This window comes from Chaetodon auriga, chromosome 2, assembly GCF_051107435.1.
Source record: "Chaetodon auriga isolate fChaAug3 chromosome 2, fChaAug3.hap1, whole genome shotgun sequence".
Lineage (NCBI taxonomy): Eukaryota > Metazoa > Chordata > Actinopteri > Chaetodontiformes > Chaetodontidae > Chaetodon > Chaetodon auriga.
In genome coordinates this window covers 26,001,426-26,028,524 of record NC_135075.1, presented here as the reverse complement: position 1 = coordinate 26,028,524, position 27,099 = coordinate 26,001,426, and the positions used below count along the sequence as shown (strand labels likewise).

The 27,099-nt window shown below is 44.8% G+C and overlaps 2 protein-coding genes across 8 annotated transcripts in view; both read left to right on the top strand.

Moving 5' to 3' along the window:
* LOC143328442 (plasma membrane calcium-transporting ATPase 1-like) overlaps positions 1-18,083 on the top strand; it is an 89,102-nt gene extending 71,019 nt beyond the window's left edge. For 2 of the 5 annotated variants that reach the window (XM_076743613.1, XM_076743597.1), the window contains 3 exons: positions 883-1,065; positions 5,977-6,187; positions 9,670-18,083. In XM_076743613.1, coding sequence (XP_076599728.1) covers positions 883-1,065; positions 5,977-6,187; positions 9,670-9,674 — 399 coding nt within the window. In that variant the 3' untranslated portion in view covers positions 9,675-18,083. The remainder of the gene's footprint in view (positions 1-882; positions 1,066-5,976; positions 6,188-9,669) is intronic. The other 3 variants (XM_076743606.1, XM_076743589.1, XM_076743622.1) reach the window with 2 other exon arrangements.
* A 4,467-nt stretch (positions 18,084-22,550) lies between these two features.
* On the top strand, positions 22,551-25,728 carry pth4 (parathyroid hormone 4). 3 transcript variants are annotated; one of them, XM_076750698.1, is made up of 3 exons: positions 22,551-22,597; positions 24,475-24,563; positions 24,907-25,728. In XM_076750698.1, exons 1-3 carry the CDS (start codon positions 22,574-22,576, stop codon positions 25,175-25,177), a joined length of 384 nt encoding a protein of 127 aa, XP_076606813.1. In that variant the 5' UTR covers positions 22,551-22,573; the 3' UTR covers positions 25,178-25,728. The 3 variants fall into 3 exon arrangements, with proteins under 3 accessions (XP_076606813.1, XP_076606822.1, XP_076606830.1); XM_076750707.1 differs by having other exon boundaries at positions 22,565-22,597; positions 24,478-24,563; positions 24,907-25,718; XM_076750715.1 differs by having other exon boundaries at positions 22,574-22,597; positions 24,484-24,563; positions 24,907-25,718.
* The last annotated feature ends 1,371 nt before the right edge of the window (positions 25,729-27,099 follow it).

Genomic DNA, 27,099 nt, shown 5'->3' with positions numbered 1-27,099 from the left:
ACAGAGACAGAAAGAGGCTGACAGGAACACACTGATCTGAGGTCTGCGATTTACTTTAGGGGTAAAACTCCTTTTGTGTCTAACAGAGAGAGAGAAGGTGACAGAAAAATCAAAAGCTGACGTGCAGCTGCAGCAGGAAGCTGGGTGTGTCCGTCTCTGCTGTTTTAAACGAACAATGAACAAACAACGATACACAAACCAGTCCAACTGTACCGGTGACGCAGTATAAAAACAGTATATTCAGTGCTCCATTACGTCAGACGTCTGTTTGATTAACAACACAATAAAATATGTCAACATAATGATAGTGATGAAAATAAATCAGCGAAAGAAAATCCATCGCTCAGAGTTTACATCCAAAAATAATCATTTTTCTCAAGACTGATGCTCTTTTCTTTCCAGTGGAGTTGAATAGTTCACATTTCTTTGATGAAAAGCAATTGAGCATCATTTTTTAAATCATCATCGCTGCTCTTAAAGGGAAACTCTGATGATTTAGTGTTGCACTTTACAAAGAAACAGACTAAAAAGGAGCTGAAGCAGCGGAGGGCGAGATATCCTAACGTTTAGTCCCTGAATGGGTCCAAAAGATCCAAAAGCAATGGATCCTGCATTTCCCATAATGCAGCTGGACAGCATGTTTTTTTTAAACTTCTGTCTGCATAACGTCTACATTTGTAGTGACGTAGTAATGAAGGCTTTTCACTATAAAGTTCTCTCAAAGCCAAAGCTGAGTAACCCTGATGACGTCACTGTGATGTCATCAGGGTTATTTTGTCCACCAGGAACAGAAAATATTGTTAACTGTGTCCACAGGCTCAGTAGGACTAACCATGACCAGGAAAGTGGAGTGACGCAGTGTTTTTATTTTGTCACCGTCAGCTGATCTCGGCCATCCCCACACACCACCTGAAGTTCCTGAAGGAGGCGGGCCACGGCATCACGAAGGAGGAGATCCACGAGGAGGAGCTGACGGAGGGCGCCGACGAGATCGACCACGCCGAGATGGAGCTGAGGAGAGGCCAGATCCTCTGGTTCAGAGGTCTGAACCGCATCCAGACGCAGGTACGACCGCCGCGCCTCACAGTGACACTCAGCGCGCCGCAGAGTTTAACTTTATCACCAGCTTTACTTTTCGTTTTAAGTTCTGTTGTGTCGTGAGAGATGCAGAAAGCATCAGCTGTCAAATGATGGAGGAGGCTGTGGAAGAAAAACGATGACTTTCTAATGACAAACAAACTTTTAAATCAAATTCAGCCTCCTCGCCTTCATTCTCCCCAAATCAAACCGTCCCAGCGGAGTCGTCGCATTTCATCGAGATTTAATTCACGAGAAACACTTCTGACAGTTTGTAAGCGCTGTGGTCCATTTCAGTCCAATCATATTCAAACTGTAGGCTGTGAGAAGATAGCTTAAATAACTCGCGTGTGCCATATGTCCTGCTTGGATTTTAATGTTCACGTATAATGCAGGAGTCAGACAACATGATTTCAGCCGAACGGCAGACCGAGGTTGCTGGTATCACCTCGTGTAGTCTGTCATCGAGGAAGACAACAGACGCAGAAGACCAGAAGCATACGAACATCAGATAACTCCATCCTCAACCAGACTGACTGATCACATGACATTAACGCAGCATTTATCAACCTCCCGTCACGTTGAAGGAAGATCTTTTGGTATTTTTGGTAACTTGAGAAGCTGGTGTTGAGCTGGTGTTACACCGCTAAAGCAGAATTAATATTCTTTCCACTGTGTTGTCCTTACTTAAGCTTCTGTGGCTGCTGCAGGCCCCCGGTGAGGAGCAAGCACTGTTCTCCTTCACAGCAGAAGCAAAAAGGAGTCGTGATTAATGAATGTGACAGAGCAGTGATGAAATATGCTTTGGAAGCCCTGCGCCCTCTCGGCAGAGCCGGACCTCTGTGGTTCAGATATGACGCTGGGTGAATTAAAAACAGCCTATAAAACATAATAAACAACAGCTACCTAAAAAAGATTTGATAAGGGATTTGAAAGGATTCGACAAAATGCTGTCAAACCTCATGTAACAGCAGAAGAAGAACCGAGATAAGACACACAACAAGTCACTCAAAGGCACACACAGACGGCATCAGAAACAATCACACACCTCCAAAAAGATCCTAATTAAACCTTTAAAGTCATTCAAAGGACGAGACTTTGAGTTTTAAAGTCCTTTGTAATTAACTGCATTTAAGGTGCCAACGAAAGAACTGCACTGTAAAACCTGAAGTGGTCTTAAATCAAAGCAGCAGAGGCTCTGTTGTTCCGGTGAGATGGATCTCCTCACCAGGCAGCTTTCACGTTGGAGCGTTTCACTTCTTTCAGCCTGTTCTGTCCTTAATTATCTTCATGAGATACTTCTTACTGAAATTCAGTCATTTAATGCTTGAAACTGGCATTTCTGGAATCATAAAGCTGTTTGATCAGCGCTGACAAACACAAAACTGCTTTGTTTTGAGTCTGACTGCGCTGCTTTTAAGATCACTGTGGGTTCTTTGAAACTCGATATTTTTCTCGGTTAGCTAAATTCTCCTGTTGTGGCGGCGGATCATTTTCCTTATTGTAAGTAATGTCTCCCAGAGCTGATTTTTTGCAGTGTAGAAGGAAGTCTTCCCAAGTTCATTATTTACTCGTGGGGGTAATTAGAGTTTAACAGACCTGGGATCAACTCTGATGAACAGTAGCTATAAATGTGAGAAGAGAAGCGTGCTATAAATACTGAGGCAGCTTCAGCCGGAGACACGTAGAAAGAAAAAATGTAGCTTGTAATTCTCCCTTTGTTGCTTGTGAGGACCAGCCTACTTTTTCATACAGAGCGCGGCGATGAACCGCAGGGCTCGCTGGTAAACTGCAGTGAGTTGTTTTTAGGTGGAATTAGCCGTGTGGGAGTGAAAGATATCTCCATCGTCAAGCACAGACACGATGGTGGATTGCACAATGGGTTTCCTGTCCTCAGCAGAGAGAAAGAAATAATGTGCAAATCTTCATACAAACCAAACTAAGCAGCTGATAAAATGTCTCCACTTTAGTGTGTTTATGTAACTGAAAACCAGACGAGGCCGAGAGCGGCTGAAAACCTGCCGCGTCTTAGCTGTGTTTTGGATTAGAGGTCAGTTCCTCAGTGTGGATTCATCCTGCCAGTTTTCACTCTCTGTGTGCCAAACTGAGTGAACTGAACTGAAAATATGCAACATGCATTATTCTGTTTTCTCTTCTGATATTTAACACACACACACACACACACACACACACATTTGTCGAGTTAATTTCACACTCTGCTGCAGAGCTTCAGTACAGAACCACTTTATTAAACACAGAAATTAAAGATGGCATCCGGCATGGGACAAAAAGCTTATTGGATACTTTTATTCTTCGGAGGAGGTAAACAGCAGCACTTTCACAGCGCTGTCCTCCCCCGTGACTCATCTCACAGTCTGGGACGTTACTGTGTGTGTGTGTGTGTGTGTGTGTGTGTGTGTGTGTGTGTGTTGTCCTCCTCCTACAGGATAGATCGACACTCGCTGAGCCCTAGCATGTCCACAAGCAGTCCCATTCTGTCCCTATGGGGTTCATTAGCCTCAATGCTAACACCCACCTACAGTAACAGCAGCCAGTGCTCTGCTCACTCACACACACACACACACACACACACACACACACACACACACACACACGCACACACACGCACACACACACACACACAGAGTCAGTCAGAGATGTCAGGTGTGCTCCTCTCAGCAGTGGGCTAACGGTTACTTATTGTGGCCGGAAGGTAAACACATCTGAATTAATAATAACTAATATCTTCTTCTGCTTCGTCCTCTTGAGTTTCTCTGTTCTCTGCTTCTTCACACAGACTCTGAAAACTCTCAGACTCAGACTAACTGACAGAATATCAGACTTTTCTGGCGTATTAATATTGTTCCAAATGTGACCTTTCCAGAAACAACCAACAGCATCTTTTCTGACACTTCACTCCACCGTGTTTCTGCAACAATCAGACTTACTTTTAATTTAAAGTGTCCATAATCGATGCTTTTAGGTCGCTCATAATGATGAAGCTGCATAGAATTATCACCTGAATGTGCAGCTCCCCTGAGTTTAAGCTCATTGTTTATCTGTACAGTCAGTAACTTCACTGTTTTGGTTCATTCTCACTGTTCTGGTCATGTTATTTTCAGCTGCAGCAGGCAGCGATTTTCAGAGAAAACGCTCTAAAAACCAACTGTACACGACCTGCTCAGCACTAAAAGGCAGACAGACTCAGTTAGAGACTAATGGGTGAACTTAGTGGAGCATTTAGCAGCTAAAGAGAGCCAAATATTTCCCTCAGATGTTGTTGGAGAACAAAAACAGAGCTAGAAGGGGAGTTAATAATGGTACATAATGTGACCAGGAAACAGGACTAAATGAGAATGTTTCTCCATAACTTGAATGTGTAAATAAGCAATTGATTGTTTGCATGTGGCCAAAAAGATAGTCAGGTTAAAAAGCTGCCCACTCAACGCTCTTAAATAGCTGGATGAGAAGTCTTCAAGTGCTCAGAAATAACAAATCTACAACTCTCCATCAGCTGAGTAAGATCATGTGATATGATCAGAAGCTACTGATCGGGCGTTCAGGTGCAGGCGAGCTAAGATGGAAACCTGATTCTGATTTGAGTGTCGGAAAACAACTTTGACGTGGCCTTTGTGAAGCTGCAGAGCGTGCTGAGAGAAGGAAGCGATGCGAGGAGGAAGAGGAATAAAGCTCTTACCTTCGTCTGTCTCTCCAACATCAGACTCACTGTAAAGGAAAGAGGAAGCTCTCTGTGTATCTGTAATATCAGTCTGTCATCCTCCTGGGATGGGAGGATGGAGGGGGAGGCAACGAAAGGCTGCAAGCTAATTAGGTTCTTATCTCTCCACGCTCCTCTTCCTGTCCTCCTCCTCTCTAATCCTGGTGGGCAGCGTTGTGCCGCTCGACGCCTCGACAGTCAAACACAGTGGGGGAATAATTGGTACAAGCAGCACCTCGCTGCCGAAACTTTATCAGTCATTCAAAGTGACACAGTTTCTCCTCGTCCTCCTGTCTTCGTCTCTCAAAGCGCTTTCAGCCTGATTCAAAAGCTCTTTATTCATTGTTCCGTTTCTTCCTTCATCCCTTCGTTCTGTCGGAGCTTCTTCTGGATTCTCACATCTTGTCTTTCACTAACTAAATGAAAGCTTTTTCTCTCTCTCTGACTGCTTTCCCTCAAACTTTCCTCCTCTTCTCCTCACTCCTGATCTCTCCTCATGCACTTCTCCTTGTCTTTGTTCAGCCTCATGTCCACATGTGTCTCTGTTCTCACTTTCTATCAGCGTGATTATAACGTCTCTCTGCTGCAGAACAGATCTCTGCCCTCGACGTTATCCTATGGAACGTGCTACATGCTAACACTAAAGAAACAAGAATCTCTCTCAATGGCTTCCTGTTCCTGTGTCCTCTTTCTGCCCCAAACAAATGATCTGTATGTTTCATTTGGATCAGACACAATTCACATTGATGCAGGTGTAAACGTCCTTGACTGTCCTAAACTGTCCTTGATACAAAGACTCATTCATCCACAGTACCAGATGGTTTTGGGTCACCTGAAACAAACGACGCACTTTTTATAAGCTCAGTCGATCATTTGTGTTTGGATGGACGCTGTTAAAGGCAGCATGTGTCAGTATATCTACACACCACTGCCCTGGTTTAATACTCACCTCTCCAGAAAGCAGCAGCGCCTCCTCCTAAACTGCTTCTTCTGTCCGTCCGGTTTGTTTGCTGCACTTTTAACACATGAAATACGATCACTGACCCTCGAAACCCAAACTGTCAAACTTCACCCTCTCTAACCTCTCCACAAGTCTTCCTGTTTCCTCTCCTGTCCTGTCTCCTCGCTCTGTCTCTGTCTCTCTGCTATCTAACAGTGTGTTGTGGCTGTCCTTCCTTCAGATGGATGTGGTCTATACCTTCCAGACGGGCCAGGCGCCGGTGCCCGGTGCCCTGCGCCGCCAGCCCTCCGTCGTCAGCCAGCACAATGACGCCACTGCCGCCAAAACTCTCTCTAGCCCCACCCACGTAGGGCTTAGCTCCTCCTCCTCTCTCACCAACTCGGCCGGGGCTGCGCCCCCTGCTGCTGCTGCTTCCTCCTCCACTGCAGGCAGTGAGTCGGTGACGAGAGGCCAGTTAACACCTCGCTTCACCTGGCTGGACTCTCTTTTTCTCTCTTTGACCTGCATGAAACACTGAACGCTGCATGACTCACCAGCACTAAATCCCTCTCACTGTTTCTGTCATCAGCAGGTGTCTGCACATCCTGAGCTAATCTGAAATATCTGAATGGTTATCTAATATTCTAAAAAAAACTGACTGATAGAACATGGTGGTAATTTACATGAAGCTGGAACTGATGTGACTGATGTGCCCTGAAGTAACCGTCAGCTAGAGTTTGACTTTAGGAAGCCCTGAAACGACCGCTTAGCAGCAAAGATGATGAATCAGGATTAAGTTAGGTCAAAACACATTTATCAGTATTTTCTATAATGGGAGGACACCGAGCCGAGCTGTGAGCAGCTATTATTAAATACTTTAAACCTGATCCGCAGACAAAATAGCGAGAAATGTGTCACAAATTTTGATTTAAAAATACAAACAAAGCTAAAAAAGATCCACTAATCTCACTGCAAAGACACTCTTTCTGCCTGAGAGTGAGATGAGAAGACGGATAGCGTTCTCATGTGGAGCTGGAGTCAGGACGAGCTTAGCGTAGCTTAGCATAAAGACTGGAAGCGGATGAAAACCGCCTGGCTCTGTTCAAAGGACCTCGTTGTAGCTACAGAGGGAGCAGGCGCTCTTCCACAGAGTCTGCCATTTTGCACCACCATGTCTCTACAGTAGCCCAGAATGGACAAACACTGGCTCTAGAGAGGGACTTTGCATTTTTAGCAGCCGCTGTGGTGGAGGGTAAGGCGAGGGGTGTTCAGGGTGTGCCACTAAATCCGACACACGTGAACTTTAATCGAGACAAAAACAGGTCTTTTCATTTCATGTGTTGACGGCAGGAAACATGCAGAACACCACCAGCTTTATTCTTGAACTGAAAACCACCTAAAAGCTCTAAAAATGAACCTGCAGACGACCTGATGTGTGTTGCCATTTGTGTGCTTCCTGTTTCACCTTCCTCTGCTGCAGCTTTACTTCCCTCCATCTTAATCCCTTTCTCCACTTTTTTCAAACGCCTCTCATCACCTCCCTCTCAGCCCGCTGCTGCTCCTCCTGCATGTTGTGGAGATTTAGACTCTTTAACATGCATCTTATTAACCCTGATGTGACTTGCTGCCTGACGAGTCGATGACAGATCATAACTGTTGGCACACGTGGCCACAGAGAAGAGAAAGAAGCTGCGCGTCGCTCTGATTCGTGACAGAGAGGAAAAAAATCCCCGTTCTGTTTTCTTTGTTGTGTTTTTTTTTCCCTTTTCTCAGAGGCGACAGCCTGGGCACCAAGATAATTTTATGGGTTAATCCTGAGCAGGGTTAAATCTGTCAGGCTCAGCAAGTCTCTCATGGTTTAACAGCCAAGAGCTTTTTAACTTGTGAGCTTTGCGTGTGTGTGTGTGTGTGTGTGTGTGTGTGTGTGTGTGTGTGTGTGTGTGTGTGTGTGTGTGTGTGTGCGTGCGCGTGTGTGCGTGTGACGGTTGCATGCATGCTGTAAGCTGCAGTGCTCAGCCTGCAGCTCTCCTGTGGTTCAGTAATAGAGAGCTTTGAACTGCAGGGTTATTAATTATGATGAAGAGTGTCTGCTGGTGCGTATAAATCAGTGTGATCAGCTGCAGCCTCTGTGGATTCATGACAGAGGAACCACTGAAGGCAGAGAGAAGAGAGCAGCTAGAGGACAAAATCATTCTGACTCTGAGCGCCGTTAGAAATACTTTACAACGTGCATGTGTTTGTTGTTGTGTGTGTGTGTGTGTGTGTGTGTGTGTGTGTGTGTGTGTGTGTGTTGTTTACTGGGGCTGGGTATCTACTGAACATGTTGTGTACTCGCGCTGATACCATCAAGGCTGAATTACCAGTTGGCACATCGGGCTCCAGAACCCAGGAGCCCCAAAGAACAGTTTTCCGGCATATCAGTTGGTTTTTGTTTTTTTTTTTAATATAATTTTTCATGCATCAATATTTGAATTATTGCTAATTTGTCAGTGAATTTGAACCACTGTAGTGGAATATAAGCCTGGACAGGTCCTTGTGTTATAGAGGGGCCCTGTGAAAACCATCTGTTATTTCAGTTTGCGTTGTGATCACGCATATTCCTAATTGTGTTTAATTAAAAGAACACAAAGGATTAATACTGTCTGGAGCGTGAAGTGTCCCAACGCTGGACGACTGCTTCATCTCACAGAGGGCTCCAGTTTGTGGCCTGTGGCTCCAGTATGAATAATGTAGGTATGAATCCGATGAAATACAGTCTGAGGAGGCAGCTTTGTGCTTTAAACCAGGAGCTACCTGAACAGACTACAGATGCATTCAGACTGTAGGTTCAGCTTCCAGCCTCAGTGTTTGCTGTGTGTTCCTTGGGTTTGGAGGACTGGACCCTGACCCACATTGTGAGGACGCGTGTCCCCTGTGAAGACTTGAGTCTGTCCTCGCAGACTGATCTTTTATTTGAGGTTTGAGCAGGTTCACCTTCAGGTGAGACGAATGTGAGGATTTTCATTCAGAAAATCTCTCTGTGTTAGGAAGACAGACAGCGTTCCGCCTCCAAATGTTCGTCTGGGTGTGTTTTTCCTGTTCCTGTTTTTTGGGCTTCGTGGTTCAGATGAAGGGAAACCTTAATGCTCGAGTAAACAATCATATTTTAGACAATAGTGTGCTTCTAAATTTACCTGAACAGTTTGGGGAAACCCATTTCCTGTTTGAAGATGACAATGGCCCTGCACAGAGCCCCCGCCACAACCCCTCGCAGCACCTTTGGGATGAACTCGAACGCTGAGTGTGAGCCAGACCCGATGGCCCGGCGTCACTGTTGGACCTCAGTGATGCTCCTGTGGCTGAATGGGAGCAAATCCCTGCTAACAGATTACAAAATCTGGTGCAAAGCCTGAAACCAGCGGAGCGGAGGCCGCCACAGCAACAGATCGACGGACTGAAGCACATCTTAAAATATCAAAGTCATTTCAGGTGTCCGCATACTTTTGGACACATACTTTAAATATTTGTGTGGGATCCAAAAGTCAGGGACTCCTGCTACAGGTAAAATGTGTGTGCGTGCGTGCGTGCGTGCGTGCGTGCGTGCGTGCGTGTGTGTGTGTGTGCGTGCATGTGTGTGTTGCAGCCGTTGTGATTCGCTCCACGTTCGGCGCCTGTTGGTGGATTTTTAGTTGCTGTTTGCTTTCGTTCCTCCGACGTCACGTTTTTTTTTAACCTTTTGATGTTTTGTGGAAATTATTTTTCGTTTTCCAACCATGTCCTCATCCGGCCCACATCTGTTTCCCTCGTTAACGTTGTGTTTTGTGGTTTTGCGCCTCCCCGCCCAGATTCAGACGCACGACCGCCATGTGTCCCATCAGCCCCTGCTGCCTGTTTGACGTCACACTAGCTGTTGATGCGCTCGTCCTCTGACGCTCGTCTTCTTTCTCTCTTTCAGATTAAGGTGGTGAACGCGTTCCGTAGCTCCCTGTACGCGGGGCTGGAGAGCCCAGAGTCCCGTAGCTCCATCCACAGCTTCATGGCCCATCCCGAGTTCGTCCCCATGTCTGAGGAGGAGGCTCGCATCCCCCCCATCGAGGAGACTGGAGACGAGATCGACCCCCTCCCTAGCCCCTCCTCTGGGGCGGAGGGAGGAGGAGAGCCGCCCTGCGCCTCCCCCCACAGCCGCGAGCCATCCATCTGAGCTCCTCCTCCTCCCTCCTTCTCCTCCTCCTCCCTCCTCTTTATCAGCATCATCTGTCATCCCACCAACTGAACTGTCGCGCTGAGGAGGGGAGTCATCACTCTGCTCATCCCCTCATCCTGCACACAGTCGCGCTTCACTTCGTCTTCACCCCCCCCCCCCAGTCATTCCTGCCACGTTGTGTTTTTCATACTGACTGTGGCGTCGCTCTGCCTGTAAGTTTGTCGCTCCACCACCACACACACATGTATCAGCAGAGGGCGGAGTCCAGCGTCTCCGCCGCCGAAGGCCTGTCCTTGTCCATTCATGTACATTTTTTACTTGATGTTTGTTTTAAAAAGCTTTTAAACTACGTCGAGTTCGATCCTCGCAGGACTCGCAGCAGCATGTTGTGTTCTGTACTCGCTTCATTCCTGCGTGACGCTCTCCAAAACGGCACCGAACTTTTCAGAGAGTGCAGTGATTCTCATGTACATACGCTTTCGCTCCTCTACACAGCTAACAGCCGGGTTTGGTGTTCAGAAGATTTTTAGGCAAATGCAAAAATGTAACCTTTTTTTTTTGTTTTGTTTGTTTCTAAACCCTCTCAAGATTGTTAATTGATGGTTGATTCAGACTCCTCAGAATGTCCTGTGACACTACAGTCTTCAAGGTTCAACTGTTAAAAACATGTTCTTCCCTTTATCGTGTCTGTATGTGTTGGTTTTTCTTCAGCTGCTGTGTTGCATGTGGATGGACAGAATGTTTACTACCCAAAAATCGCAAACCATATTAGCGAGCGCTCGCTCTCTGCTCAGCGGGGGCCGACCTCAACTCATCCAGTCCAGGTTCTGGGTCTCTCTGCCCCTCCCCGAGTGCGTCCACGGTGTCGATAGGAAACAGGAGTGCGGTTCAAGTTTCCCCCTCTAGTAGGATGCATGTTATGTTTCATTCGTGTTGAGTCGCATGATAACTTAGGAATGAATATTTGAGATTCTGTTCAGACAACCATGTGTGTGTTCGTCTGCAGCAGCGTCTGTTCGGCGCTCCATTAACTTCCTGTCTGCAGGACCGAGCGTCCTGTTTCCACAACGAGACACAAACAGACCCGTCGATACTCACAGAGGGGAAACGTTAAAGCTCTGAAATGCTCTGTATGCGTGTTCCACACAACCACACGTCCACACATCGACGCTCTTAGGCGACAGACACGAGTACATGCCGAGGGGCTGGAGCCCATCCCAGCTCACATGGGGGGGGGGGTCAGCCGTGGTGCCTTTCTTGCTGGTGTCACAGCGGAGGTAGCACTGATGAAATGAGGCCACAACATAACGCTGGATGCCTTGATTGTCGACAACAAGAAAGGGACCTGAAACTCCACGCACCGCCCAAAGCGTCGCTCGCCACTCGCTCGTCCTGGATTCGACCGGCGCGCTGAGCTGAGGACAGAGACTAAACCAAACTGTTTCAGGGATGAGTGTTTTCCTTCGTTGTCCATCTCTTTCCTCTCTCACCTCCTCCCTCCTCTCTCCCTCTTTGTCTCTCTGCCCTCTCCCCCCCAATTGGCTCATATTAGATAAGACCCACCCTCTGGAAGTCTGGCAACCAATAAAAATTACAAATGACAGCCTGTGACCGTGACACTGTGAGGTGACCCTCCCCTCCGCCAACCACTGCCCGACCGCGCGTCCTCACAGGTGACCACATTTACGTCTCGTGGACCCTCACAGCTCTGTGGAAAGTGTCATTTGGGCCACAGGAAGAGAACTTTTCAGCCTTTTGTCCCTTCAAAATAAAAAGATCTTAGTTGTTTCAGATCTGGGTTGCAGTCCACCAGCCTGCGTCTCCCCAGAGCGAGTTCAGCGTTGGTGCCCACGTGCGTCTTTCCGTTGTTAAAATCTGCTTTAAGAGGACGTTAAAAGGGGAACGACCTTTTAACGTCCATCGACGCGTCTGATTCTGGTCGCAGAGCAGGAAGTTCAGTCCAACAGACAGGAAGTTAATGGGTCTCTGAACAGGGTCTGGACCGTCTGTCTGTGTTAAAGACAAATCTTAGTACCAGTTCTGATGTTTTTGTTCCCTCGTTTGTCAGATTTTACAAACAGAAACGAAATCAGCCGTCAGTGACATCACACGGCCGGCAGCAGAGGAGGCGTTCCATCGTCATCCCTCTCCGTCCGGCCGTGTTTGATCGACAGGCGTCGGCGTGGCGTCCGCACCGAGGTTTACGGGAGACTGATGATGTCACCGGTCAGCCCGTAGAGTTAAATCCACTGTGTGTCCCTGCTGCCGCTCAGTACTTCCTGCCTGCCGTTGTCCGCTGTCTTAAAAGAAGGAATCCTCTTCCAATCAGAAGCAGCGATGCGTCTAATCCCCTCTTAGTCTGACTAGCAGCCATCGACCTTTGAACTAGGACACGTTATTGAAGTAATGTGCTACTACTGCCATATTTCCAACTTTTTGTCATAACTAGGTTCTTCCTCTCCCCTCTGATGAGCTTTTTCTATGTAACTCAGAGCCATATTTTATAGGTTGTCTGTATTGTTTTTTATCTCATTGTTATCGAGGTTTCCTTTGGACTTTGTCACCCCCGACCCCTCGACCCCCCCACCCCCACCCCACCCCGGCCCTTTACTCCAAACATGACCAAAAAGCAAGGAGAAAATCTTCAGTCGTCACTGCCGAACCAAGTTTAAAGGACCTCTACAATGTTTACATGAAAAGAAAGTGGGTGGCAGTTCGCCTGCGCTTCTCTCATCCGACCACTTCCCTTTCATTCCCTTGCTTTCCTGAGTCTTAGAGTTACTGTTTAACTAAATGGGGAATCTTTCTTGCATGGTTTTCATATAAAATTCAATGTTTTGCTCATTTTTTACAATTCTTCTGTATTTTTATATTAAGTACTTTTTAATATTTTGGAGATATATGAATATATATGTATAGGCTGAAGAGTTTGGTGACAGTACAGTACATGAATGACATGATCTAACGTGGACTCTGTCTTTTTACAGCTCTCTAAATATTTATGCCACGTGTGTCGTCTTGGTCACCTGATGTTAGGGCTCAGAAACCTGCAGTGACTTGTTTACTTCCTGTTGGCCGTTCAATTGGAGTCTCAACAATCTATTCTCATCAGCCCCCTTTTACATGAGTATATTCACTTTATCTAAGATGTTTTGATACACTACACGCTATGTGATTTCGCAGTTATCCAACTCCATTAGAGTTCAGCAAATGCAACGTGAATACAGCTAACTGTATCAAACATTAAATGGGAGTGTATAATTATTTATCCAACCTCTGGGTTTCTTTGTTTCTGTACTTTGAAGCTTCTACAACTGATTTCTTTGAACGAGTGGATTGATGCTGTTTTCCAACTGACTGGAGCTGACGACTTGATAGAGGATCAAAGCTGCGTCCTGCTTCAGGCTCCGCCTCCTTTGAAAGGGCGCGCCCGCCCTCGTCCCAAACGAGCTCCGATCCCGTCAGACCGATCAAAACTGAGAAAGCGACCCGAGGACCAAAGCAGAGCCGACCCATGTCAGAAAACAAGGCGCTCCAGCCTGGAGGTCTTTGAAACGGATCCATGAAAAGCACCAATCAGAACCCAACCCAGCAGCTGAATTTTAACTTATTGGCAGAGCCCATAACGACTGAACAGCTTTTGATCATTTCAAATTTTCTCTGTCATTCAATTAAAATCCCGGTCTGAGACGGAAAGGACGCCACGTTTGCTCCTAATTTTGAATTTGGTCGTGAAATTCGGACACCTAAGGATTCAGAGCCTGTGGCGGGACGCAGCTGCAGCTGTAGGTGTCATCGCCATTTTATACAACTTCAGAAACATTTCCTGGGAAGAGAGCAGGACTGTTAAAGCGCTCGTGACATCACTTCCTCTTCCTGCCCTGTGTCCGTTGGCTCTAAATGAGACACACCTTCCAAACGATGGCGAGTTTCCTCTTTGTTTTGTCCGACTGCTGAATCTGACGGCACACCTGTGCCCCTGCAGTCAGTACCATGTAAATATTGTCATATAAGTGAATGAAGTGTACCTGCTGTCTGTGTCGGTGACGGGGGCAGGGGAGAGGGGGCAATCAGCCAGTCATCGCCCAGCAAAGCTTTAAGAATGTTCTGCCAAAGTCGTTTTCTCTTTTCTTCTTCTGTACAAGTTTGGTTGGAAAGTTTGCCGTCACATGACCCCCCCCACCCACACACACACACACCTGGATAGGATTGCCCCTCTGCTCTTGCCATAGCCCTGGCGTGGCTGTGGTGGTCGTCGGTTGGACTGGTTGCCCTCACGTCTCGTGCCAGGTGTGCAGTGCAGCCCGCCAGCAGAGACGCTCCAGCCCTGTTTGTGCTTCTGGTTTCAGCCGCGTCACAAATGAAACAGTCCAGACGAGACTCGGCTGCGGACTGAAAACCCACCTGGTTTTAGTTTTTCCAATAGGACCTCCGTATGGGAAAAGGAACTCGCTTCTTATCCAGTAATTGTTGCGTTTTGACTGCGTTGCTTCCTCTTCAGAGCACTGCCTTTCTCAGAACAGCTTCCTGTCGTCGGATATTAAGGAATTCTTTGGAGAACCTTCACATCCACCTCAAAATTCACCAATAAAAAAAGGGTTCAAATGAACTGGAACATCACAGTTGGAAAAGTCATAACCACTTAACATGTATCTAGATATTTATATATTATCTCTATATATTTATATCTGGTATTTATATATGTGTGTGTATATATATATATATATATTAGATATGAATACATAGATATATATATATATGGTTTCTCAGTTGAATTTCATTGCAAAAAAGACTGAAAAAGATTTGTTTTCTGTAATTACTATGATACACAGTAATAGGCGTTGGTGTTATTTTTGTATAAACATAATATCATCTATGTGGCATGCATGACATATATACAAAATTTGGTGGTTTAAAGCAATATGTCCAACCTGGTGCGATTGGTTCCGTCGTGTTCTGTGTAGCCTAAAGCCACTCTGTGCGAAAAGAGATAAAAAAAACAAAAAAAGAAACTGCATTTGGATAAAATTAACTGTTCAGTATATGTGTTCAATGTTCTGTGTTCTGCATGTTTTAGTATGGAATGAAACATCCCAAATGTTAACTTGTTTTCCAAATGAATCGCAAAACACACGCCCACGACATCACTCACACTCACTCACACACACACACACACACTCACACTCACTCACACACACACACACACACACACGTATTTGCACTGTGAGGTGAAACACACTGAGGAAATTAAAGCTGTGTGACTTCTGATGGATGGATTGATGAAAGAGTGATGAAAGAAGATTCTTCTCTGTTTCCATCGTCTCATTTATCCAGAAACGAAATAACAGATCTGTCAGTTTCATCCTCCCATCACACACACACACACACACACACACACTCAGATTCACAGATTGTCCTGAACTCATCACCCACTCATCTGTGCAGTGAGAGGAGGAGGGAGACGGTGACAGTTATCAGGCCTCAAACACTCAGCATGTGGTTCAGGTAGGCTTCTGCTCTGCAGGTGTCGTCATCTCACCAATCACATCCATTGATCTCCATCATCCATCATCCTCCTGCTTCTCTCTACGGGCCGGGTTGGGGAGAGAAATGAGGATAATGGAGTTTGTTGCTCACCTGTGAGACGTCGTGTGTGCATGTCAGAGTCTGATTTGTCTTGTTACAGATGCATCAGCATATTTATGAAAAGAGCATTCAGACCTTTAGTTCGTCACCAGAGTGCACTGACGGCTGTAAACTGTATGGCTGCAACTAGTCAGAATTGATTAATCTGTGATTTTTTTGTTTTTGAGTGATCATTTTGTGTCATTTTATAAAATGTCAGAAAATGCCTGTTATGATTTCCCAGAGTGCAAAGTGACGTCTTCAAATCCCTCCATCTGTCCAAAACCCAAAGATAATCAGTTTAGCTTCATATGTGACAAAGAAAAGCAGCAAATCACAACATTTGAGAAGCTGAAATCAAAGGATGTTTGATATCTGAGTAGTTTCCTATCGATCGATCGACAGAAAATTAATCCACAACTATTTAGGCTAATTTTTTAATTCTAGTAAAATGTCCCATTCTTTTCATTTCTCGGCCACAATTCTTCAATTATTGAATTTTAGAGATCGTCAATGAACTTGTTTGTTTAGTGATGTGTTCACGTTAAAAACAAACATGAGACTTCACATGAATATTGATCGCTGTCATTGTGACAGTTGAGAGCAGCACTGTTGTGATGACGATTTGTAGTTCAAGAAAAACATGGCCGACAGTTAAAACATTTCAATCTGACCGTGTTTTCCTTGAATTTTAAAGTCTAAAACAGCATGAAAACCACGAAAACCTGCCACAGCCACACAAGCCTCTTAGGATTTCTACATGTACACATGAATAAAACAAACAGCATGTAGAGCAGACAGCTCTGCAGCTGGAAGGTGAATTTTCTTTTCTTTTCGATGGAGGTAGGCTAGCAGTTTCCCTCTGCTTCCAGTCTTTGTGCTAAGCTAGGCTAAACATGTATTTTATCAAACATTCCTTGCAGCAAGTGAGTGACGATATGTTTTATAAACACATCAGGTTACTTGTTCGATACAAACTTCTGACTTCATTGTAACACGGCTGAACTGTTCTCCTCAAATTTGATGAAAATGTGTGATTATTTTTGGTTTTCGGACTGTAAAAATGTCCGTCGTGACCGTGTTGACAGCGTTGGACTTTGTGGGCACGTTAAAGTGTGTCGAGACGTCGGTTTGGCAAATCTGGCAGCAGGATTCAAGAAATACTGAGGTCATGAATCCAAGTCGCTCTCAATGCAACCAAGATTTTGTCCCGCTCTTTAAATGTTTGGCTTCATGCTGTTTGATTCATCCGCTGACCTGATTTTCATTTCCGTGGAGGTCTGGATCCAAACCGCCTCCACGCGGACAGGAATACACTTCTGCTGAGCACACGTTCAAACCTTTATTTGTTTTTGACCTAAAACCGGTCAGATTGTGTTTGTAAATGATGGGCTGCATCGTGAGGATTGATCACCAGTCTGACGTCAAAGTTTTATTCACCACAAACGGGAAACGTTACTGACAGTTCAGACGTGCTGAATATTACAGACGTGACGGCATCAGTCAGTCGATCCAGCACTTCGGTCCAGAAATGTCTCATTAACTATTGTCGTGAAAGTTAAGTTCAGCCGTTCGTGGTTTCCAGAGGATGAATCCTCCTGGTTTTAGTCATCCTCTGACTTTTCATCTGACGCCACCATGAGCTTGATATTTGTAGTTTTTAGTCATTTTGGTGATACTCTGAACTTTTCCTCTATCGGGTCAAAAGTTTAATTTGTCCAAAAATACCTGCAGAACTAACGGTATCCCATCAGCCTCAGCTACACTTTGTGTTTAGTGCTAATTAGCAAATGTTAGCATGCTAAAAGGCTAAGCTAAGATGGCGATTACAGTAAATATTGATCCTGCTGAATTAGCATGTTAGCATTGTCGCCGTAAAGCTAAACATGGAGGACGTGACCTCGGCGTCGTTTCCTCGGTCCTGTCTGGCAGATTCTGAGCCTCAGCAGTGATTTTGTTTGTGAGGCAAAACAAAAACTTCCTGTGCTTCCCTGTGTGTGTGTGTGTGTGTGTGTGTGTGTGTCAGGTGGGCTGTTGCTCGGTGAAGGTGTGTTTCCTCAGTGTGTGTGTCACCTTCTCCCTCCTTCACTCTCATCCTGTCTGTTTCTATCAAACATCCTCCTCCTGTTTGCTTCAATCTATGCAACAGAATCCTCCAGTTCGACTCCAGCGGTTCATCCGGTCCCTCGCTTTCTCTCCCTCACGCTCTCACTCTGTCCCCTCGTCTCCGTCTCCACCGACTTTTGATTTTTTAGTTCTTTCTACAAACAGAACCACAATACCTGTACATTGACGTATGTATGTGTGTATGTGCCACAGGTGCACGCACTCATGTTGTTTTCTTTACTCTTTTGTAAGATATGATCGTGTGGAATGCCTTGGTCTTAGTGTCATGTCGTTTGAACTTAAGCTGAACAAAAGATGATAATCAAGCAACTGAGTAAAAGTTGTTACATAAGTATATATATATAATATATAAATATATATAAATATATACAAATCTATATACATAAAATAAAGCCATTGGAATTTGAAATAAATTGGTGTCAATTTGTGATTTTTTTCTTCATGCAGATTTTTCTACTGAAACTGATTCTCCAGCTTTTTGGTGCATTTACTGACCTTGGATCCAAAATTTCATTAAATGAATCGTTGCACTTTATTATTATTTATTACTTTATTATTTCGCAGTTTATTACTTTTTGTCCATAAAAAGAAACTTCAGACGGACAGGATTACGATGAAGGGTTGAAAGGACCGCAGACCTTCAGGTGTCAGTCTGGTGATATTCTGTGTTTTAATTAAACATTTAAATCTCATAAAAAGACCAAAACCACAAACAAGTGTTGTCTGTGTATCAAGGCCTGATGTCTTCTTCCTCTGTGGAGCTCACTGGTGTTTAAAACACACGTGTCAGCTGACATGTTCCTTCATTACCATGAACACACACACACTGCGGTTCATTATGTGTATTTGTGTATTAATCCGCCACTGAAAATAGTCCCCAAAAAAGGACCGATTTCCTCCTGTTTGAAGTTACAGTCAGCTGTTTCAGGAAAATACTGAGACATTTTCTTAGTTCAAATAATGTATCTGTGAGCTGTTTTTAAAGATCTGCGTCTTCAATAGGAAGCGGCGAGGCTGACAGACAGGAAGTCAGAGCGCTCAGAGACGCGTCGCTGGTTTTGGTGTTTTTGTTGGATTTACGGACAGTTAGAAAAATGTAGAATAAAAGCAGACTTGTCCTTTAAAAATCAGCCTGTCTGATCTCATTTGCTCTGATCAGGTTTATTTGTTAATGTCCTCAGTGTGTTATTGCTCTCATTAAAGGTAACCTGCTTAGTTCTGCTGTTACACCCAAAACAAGCACAGTTGTCGAGTTTGATCACTGTGTAATAATTTGAAAATGATCAAAACGCTTTGAACTTGGAAAGATAATGAAATAAGAGATTTTCCCACCACGGCCTCATAACGACTCCCTCTCATTTTATCCTATCTTTTGTTTTTTGACTACAAAGTTGGAGAAAAAGGTTATTTTCATGGAGAGGGAATGATGGATGATAAACAGCAGAGAGCTCCTGTGCTGGATTTATATGTGGACCTGCTACAAAAACACTCAAGGTAAGTTCAATACAAGGCTGAGAGTGATGCACAGTCAGTGGATATCCATTTATATTATTGACTGGGACGTCGTCACACTTCCTGTCTCACTGAGTTACATCAGGTTTACATCCACTGAAAGCTCCTCTTGGTCCCAGTACAGATGGAAGCCGCCGCCGTGGGGCGTGCAGTCTCACTTCCTGATGCTCGTCACTCAAACATGCTCAAACTGGTAAATTTATTCCTGTTAGCTTGAACACAAGAGCAGTCATTTATCTCATAACTCGGCCATGTGGTAAATCATGTGGAGGTAAAACTATTAGGGAACTGAAAACAGGCCGATCAGAGTATCGTAGTAACCCTGTTTCATCTTTATGCTCCATTCAGGAAACACTGAAAAGGTTCCTCATACTGGATTTACTGGTTAAAACCCTGAACAACTCGTGGTCGCAGCACAGAAGCTGATCTCAAATGCTTCTTGCAAACTGATTTATTCAGTTTTTTGCAATTGTGAAGTTATTTGGGGCTGATTTCCCACCACATTATGCACTGACATCTGATAGGCTTAGACAGGCTTACTTTGTAAACGTGCATATAAAACAGATTTGTTTTTTCTCTGTTGATGAAATGGTCATTTTTCAGTCTTGGTGTCAGAACTTTATACGACAGAGATGTCGATATATTCTCTGAACTTTGTCTAATGTTCAGCGTCGGGCTGAAAAGGTTGAGGTTGCTGTTGTGTCCGGTGGGTGGGAAGCCAGTGAGGGATCACATCCTTGTTGCTGTACTAAGGGGTCTGACTGACTGGTTTGTGCATTTTCTCTCTCTGGCCAAACCAGAGGTGTCGAACTCTTTAGAGTCCAGTGACTCTGCGACTTTCCTTTCAGCTCATTATCAGGACAAACTTCACACCTTCAGCTCCTCACCTGCTGAGGCTCTAATTGTGGCTGTAATGATCATTGCTGCCTCTAGGGGTCAGTGTCCACCAGTCCCAATTCATTGTATGTTTCACTTCAGACAAATTTAGTGTTTTCAGTCTGGGCCTCAATCTGAAGCTCCAGCTGTGAAACTTCTCTTCGTCAGCTCAGTGCAACAGTGCCACCATGTGGACGCAGGCTGCTCTACACCTGACAGACCTGCTGCTGCAGGTCAAACATATGACAATAGACAGAAATAACATTTAATTCTGTAAATCAATGTCAGTAAATATTACTTTGACACACAGTGAGATCATTGATCAGCCATTGATCAGTGCAGGCGGAGTGAAAGGCTGCCTCTGATCCATGAACCATCAGATTCAAACCACTGAGGATGTTTCTGGACCATTCTGGCTCTGGGACACATGTCATGTGTGCTGCACTTCACAGTTTACTCTGACATGAGTAACACTTCAGGCCTGACAGTCGAGGACAGTCCTGCACCAATGCACCGACTGATCCCGAGACACTTTAACTGATCGCTCTCACTTTGTCAGCAAAAGGAAAAAATACTCTGTCCAATACCTCTGTCTTTGGGATATTCAGTCATTACTTGTGTACTGTGGAGAGGTGCGGGGTTTGTTTCCTGTGTGTCCCTGTTTGGCAGAGGCTGGATGTGGTTCTCCAGGTGGCTGGGAGCTGGATCCAACACAGCTGGGACTCATCACAATCAAGCACAGCATAAAGACTGTGGACTGCAGAGAGCTCATTGTTTTCACTGCACAGTGTGAGTTCTCCTGCACCGATCTCCAGCTCCAACCTCTTGTCTCCACCTGTCTCGAGCCTCCAGTCCACATCCGTCCACACCAAGTTTCACCACTTGCCCTCAACGCTGTCCTCACACCACCTGAGCTCTGTGCGCTCCAGCGTAGCCCTGAACTGCTCTCCACCTCAGTACCTCGTGTCTCACCTGCTGTTCCCAGGATTCCCCAGCTACTAGTGTCCTGCATACCTGGAGTCTCCTTCCATTATCCAATCAATAAATTCATATTATACCTTTGTTCCCTGTCTGCATAACTGCTATCAGGGGTGGGGCCCCGCCCACTTATTTACAACAACAATTATTGATAGGCCTGGGCTTTCAGGGACCTCTGTTGGTCCCTGGACCTCACTTTGAGAACCACTAATCTATTTTTTCAGTATTCATCTCAAATGTCCCAGAAATTGTGCATTTATGTGTGCAAAAACCAAATTTTTGCAGTGTGCATGGGTGGGGGCCCCAGGGATTTCTTGCTTGGAGTCCCAAGAGACCCGAGCAACGGCACTGTCCGCTACTGAGTCCTGAGACAGAAGGATGTACCCTCACCTGCCGTACTGTTAAAGACAGGCATTTCACTAAGCGATAGGTTATTAAAGAAGAACATGAGATCTAAGTTTTTCAGAACGTTAATTGTGTGTGAAACGTGACACCCTTCGAGGCTCTGCACACCCACGCAGGAGTTTTTAATCACTGATCAGAGCTCTGAACTCGACCAGGTCTGAACCATAATGATCGGCCTCTGACCGGTTTCTACTCTTTTCTCCCTTTTCTGTCTCAGTCTGATCACGTCTCTGTTTCTCCTCTGTCCATCTCCATTTGTCTCTGAATGTCTTCACACCGCCGTCATTTAATGGACTAAATCACTCCTCTCTCCATCTCCGCCCACGAGCCTCTGACGGCGGCCTGCATGTCTCAGTGAGGGAAACTCATCCTGGAAGATGTTGTCAAGACGACTGCGTTTCTCACGGTGACTGCGGAGACACCGCAGCAACCAGAGACTGCGGTTTATCTGGGTTCATTAGCGCCGCTGGTCGTCATGTGGAGGAGCTGGAGAAGAGCTCCAGGCGACAAGCATGTTAACTACACACAGAGCGGGTTTAAGAAGTTCCACCTGCACTGACAGGCAGTTTGCTGACGTACAGTTTCTCCACTCTGACTCATTCTTGTGTGTCTGCTCCCTCAACATCAATAAAACCATTTTTCTAAATTCCTCTTTGTCAGACGCCTGAATCTCTGAGAGAGGAGCCAGGAGGATTAGACCAGAAAATAGAAAAATGATAATCCCTCAATTGAATTTCATCCTCCTTTTCAAAACACCTGATTATGTAAAGAGTATGTGTGAGTGTGTGAACCTCTTCCACTGTCAGCCTGGGGTGCAGGAGGGGGTTTGGGATTGTATCAACACAAATAACCTGCAAAATCTTTGATATTTTCCCTCCACAGACACAAAATCACATGTCAGACGGATGATGGTGCTGACGTTGGTTTCATTAGCAAATCAAACACCCGACTTTGAATCTGTTGTGACTCCGAAGCCTATGGGAGGTCTGAAATGTGTGTGTGTGTGTGTGTGTGTGTGTGTGTGTGTGTGTGTGTGTGTGTGTGTGTGTGTGTGTGTGTGTGTGTGTCGGGGGCTTTATAAAGGGTCTGGAGGTTGTACCTGAAGTCAATTGAGTGTCTGATCGTCAGAGAAATGGCTGTCACCAACAGGGACACTGTGAGTACCTTTAAAAGAGCCTCATCACTTAAGTCAGAGCGTGAGTGCGTGTTTGGCTTCATTTTCATTTGAGTTGTCTGTTTTTATCTAGTTTGTTCTTTAGTCACACTTCTGTAATCTGAGTTTTCTTCTGTTGGTTAAAAAGTGACGTCTGTAAATGTGGTGATTTATGTTCAGCTCGTCCGTCTGCGTGGAACAAACAGCTCTGTGATTCTTTCAGGCAACAGAACAAACAAATTAAAGCTGAAAAGTCTGACTTTATAGGTCACTTTATCATTCAGTGTGATGAGATGTGAACTGCAGCTTAAATTCTGAAGGGTTTTCATTTATTTTCCTCTCATTGGTCGACTGAATGCTGACAGAAGCGAACACACAGAGACATTTATGTGGCTTTTTTAAACTTTATGTGTTTTTCTTTTCTGCTTCTGCTTCCATCATTCTTCTGCCTGATTTGTTGTTGAGATTGGGGATCTGTGCTCCTCAGCTCAGACCTGCAGTTACCCATAATGCTTTTCTTTGCGCAAAGATGCTGCGATGATACCCGTGCTGTGTTCTAGTACCCATACCAGACTATTTAGTCTGCCAGGAAAAGATTTAGTTTGTCCCAACACATATGTCAAATGCAGTATGTCAAAAATTCCAGGATGTCCTCCCGCATCTGCTCACATTTTGCAGTGTGCGAGTCAGCATGTTTTCCTGGTTATTCTGATCCTCTGAACAGCTGAAGATACGTCACATCGACTGAGCCGCCGAGAGCAGGGTTTTTACGAAGTCTTGGTACTCTGTCAGTACCCGATCAGGAGATCCTGCCCAAGCAGTACTGTACATATGTGCAGGTCAGGTCCTAACTTCTGGCTGATGAGTTATTCTAACCTTAACCGCTGCCCAGTCAATAACAGTCTAGGGCTGCAGTACAGATCGAGCAGTGAAACAGACCTTAAAAAACACACTTTTTCTTTTTACTTCAAATTTCACACTACAGACTGAAAAGGGTAGGCGAGCAAAAGGGTGAAAGGTCAAGGCACAATGTTAGCATGTCCTGACTGTATTCATACTGCATGCAACAGTGCATACTTTGTCAGAGCAGCTGCAGTGCGTACTACAAGTGGACAGAAAAAGAAAGCGATGTGGAACGCAGCCATTATCATCAGAAAACTGTAATTCCATTGAGGGGGGGGGGGTGCCTCTGATTGGCCGGTGGGGCTGTTCATCCTGCTCATCATCACATCTGCTTTCAAGAATCACAATTTTAGAGAGTTAAAAAGTCCAAAATCTTAATTTGGATTTGACTTTCAGTGATGTTCCAGTCAAAATCTGTCATTTGAGTTTCAAACACTTGAAAGAAGAAGAAGACTTTGAAAGGTTTGCAGTTTGCTTCTTCACAGGAAACTGCAGCTGTGGTCAGTCTGGGTTCTGATACGGAAAAACAGCCCAATCTACGGTATATTCAGGCCATGTGCAGGATTTATTGAAGAAGGAAAAATGCATCTACGCATTCAATTAAATCTCCTGTAATGTTTTCAGGGTCGACATCAGGCAAATGGCCAAAATGACTAATGACAAGACTGGTAAACAGGAACAAATTTATTTACATCCTGCGGACGTCATAGTCGGTGATCAAAGAAAAAATATAACACTTACATCCACCATCCTCCATCCTAATATCTGAAAACATCCACAGAAACATGCCAGACCTCCTGCAGTAAGATCCTCCAGTCTGAGCTCAAAGCAGCACATTTGATTGTTAACCATCCGGAGGAGTTTGGATGAGCGACGTATATGCTGCTAAATACTCAACTTGTGTTTGTCATTTTTTACTAAAAGACAATAAAAACACTTTGATTTTGATGTGAGTGTTTCTTGCTGTTTTGTTGCAGAAGATGCAGATGTCCCACAGGCCTGTGCTGTGGCTCGCTGTCCTGCTATTTGTCATCTTTACCACCGGCCAGTGTCAACAGAACGACAGGTGAGCTGCCAGATTGCAACATTTGTACATGCTGTAGGCTGTGAATGACTTTGAATTGTTTTGGGTGGAATAATTTAGTGAATGCAGCAGTAGGAAAGTGTTTGGTGTGAATCAGCTGTAACTTAAAAAAGCGCTCCACTGAAAATAATACTAAATACATGAAGATCCAGAATCACAACAAAACAACAAAATGTTGACAAAAAAAAATCAATTTCCTGCTGACAAATAGAAGCATAACATCACAGCAACAACACTGTGTGGCCAAATGTGACTGAGTGCTGGTCCAGGACCAGTACTGAGTCCTGGTCCTGACTAACAGATGCTCCCTCTGTCCTCCCTGCAGCCGCCGAGCGGTGACCGAACACCAGCTGATGCACGACCGCGGCCGAAACATCCAGAGTCTCAAGAGACTCATCTGGCTGTCCAGTGCCATCGAGGGTCTCCACACTGCCCAGACTCGGTCTGCTGCTTTCAGACCCACAAAGGTCGTGAACCTGGCTCTGAATCCAGCACTGGTCCCTGCTGCTGGAAGCCCCCAGCCCACCCGGGTGCAGAGCCTCCTGAGAGACTTCTTTAATCCCTACCTGATTCAGCTGCCAGACAGAGAGCCCTAACAGCACACTGATGAAGCTACTGTACACATACATAAATTATAATTTGTGTCCATCATTTGAACAATAAAACACTTAACGCACAGCAACAAGAACACCCTGTCAGCTGTCGACGAGTCCAAATGTCTTCAAGAATTTCAAAGCAGATTCAGATTTTAATTATGAAGAAGTATTTGAGTTTGAGCCGCCTGAAGGTACTTTGTCAGTGGGCAGAAACACATTTTTGTTTTACTGTATGATCACATTACACATCATATCGAGGGCTGAGCAATAGAACCAAAAAATAAAACTGTTTCCAAGCAAGGATTTTAATGATCTTCTCCATATAAAATACGATTGAAACATATTTTTAGTGGAGCAGCAATAACAAAAGATCTGCGTCACTCCTCAGTCCCTGATGCTTCATCCACAGAAACAATCAGTTTCCACTCACTGATTCATCAGCCTTGTTTGTGTTTATGTACATCCGCCTGGTATCTGCAGGCAGCTAGTGTCAGCGACCCAACTAATGACAAAATAATGACGCCTTGTCAATAAACACAAAGAGAACACACAGATATCAGTGTGTTGAGTCTTTTTTCAGTCAGTCTCTCATATTGACCATGGGATCCTCTGTTAGCCATACATATGTTTCTGTGTTGTTCAGAAGATATGAGGCTTTGGGGTGACAGAGGTGGTCATAACGTTCACGCCATCGGAATGAACCGACTCAGGACCTGCCGCTAGTCTCCTAAATATCTAAATATTAAGAAAGTCCACATTGACTCCTCCATAAAATAGGGATACAGCATCATTTTGAAAGGCGAGATAACTTGAAGGATGAGGAGAGGCGACTTATACGGTCGGCAAAGCACACGGACTGGTATCAACATAGCATTACTCTGTTACAGCAACTAGCAAAGCTGGTAACTTGACCAAATTTGATTTGGTGTTTGTTATAACGTTACAATTTCATCTGCCCAATAAGAGGGTGCCGTTATATTAGCCTGTGTTGTCATTGATGGTTTCACCTTGTAGCACGAGTCCACCACCCACCTCACCCACCTCTCTGACGTGTGACGTACAAAAACGTTTTTCCATCAACTGAAAACCTGTTGTCCCTGAACAGAATCCAAGAAGCAATTAAGCATTTGTTCCTGTGTGTCCCTGTTTGGCAGAGGCTGGACGTGGTTCTCCAGGTGGCTGAGAGCTGGCTTCAACACAGCTGGGACTCATCACAATCAAGCACAGCATAAAGACTGTGGACTGCAGACGACTCTTTGCCAGATTGTTTCTGGTGCTTAGTGGTATAGTTGGCTGTTAATCACCTGCGAGTATAAGTGAATATTTAGTTTTTGTTCTCTCATGTTAATCCTGCCCAAACATAACTTTGTCTGTTTGAGCTTATCAGCATTCGCCAAACCCCACTCAACTATCCTTTACAATGTGCCTTTACACAACACGATAACACAATGGACCTGTCAAGGTTTGGATTTCATCACACGTTGAAGTGGCATACGTAGAGCTAGCATTAGCATGTTCAGCTAACTAGCTTGCTACCAATTCACAGTAGTCATTTAGAAATGATTCCGAAGCCGAGAGTTAGCATGTGATTAGCTAACTACATATTACATTTTATCCTCAATAATACTGTACAGTAATACGGCAAATTAGCTTTGTAGTACAAGAACAAAGCTGCTCTTCTACATTCATTTCAATGGATCAGTGACTGGTGATGGTGTTGCCTTTTTATCTGAGATTTGTTAGCTTTAGCCTCAGTAGTTTACCATGATGTATGATATCTTCACCCAGCAGAATATTAAATCAGCTCAAGTGTGTAATGTTGAACAGCAAGCCAATTACATCTGATAAAAACTAGTGACGGAGAGCAGAAGCTTCTATGGTCTACTAACATTTGAAATCAAAGACACATTTTTAGGTTAGCT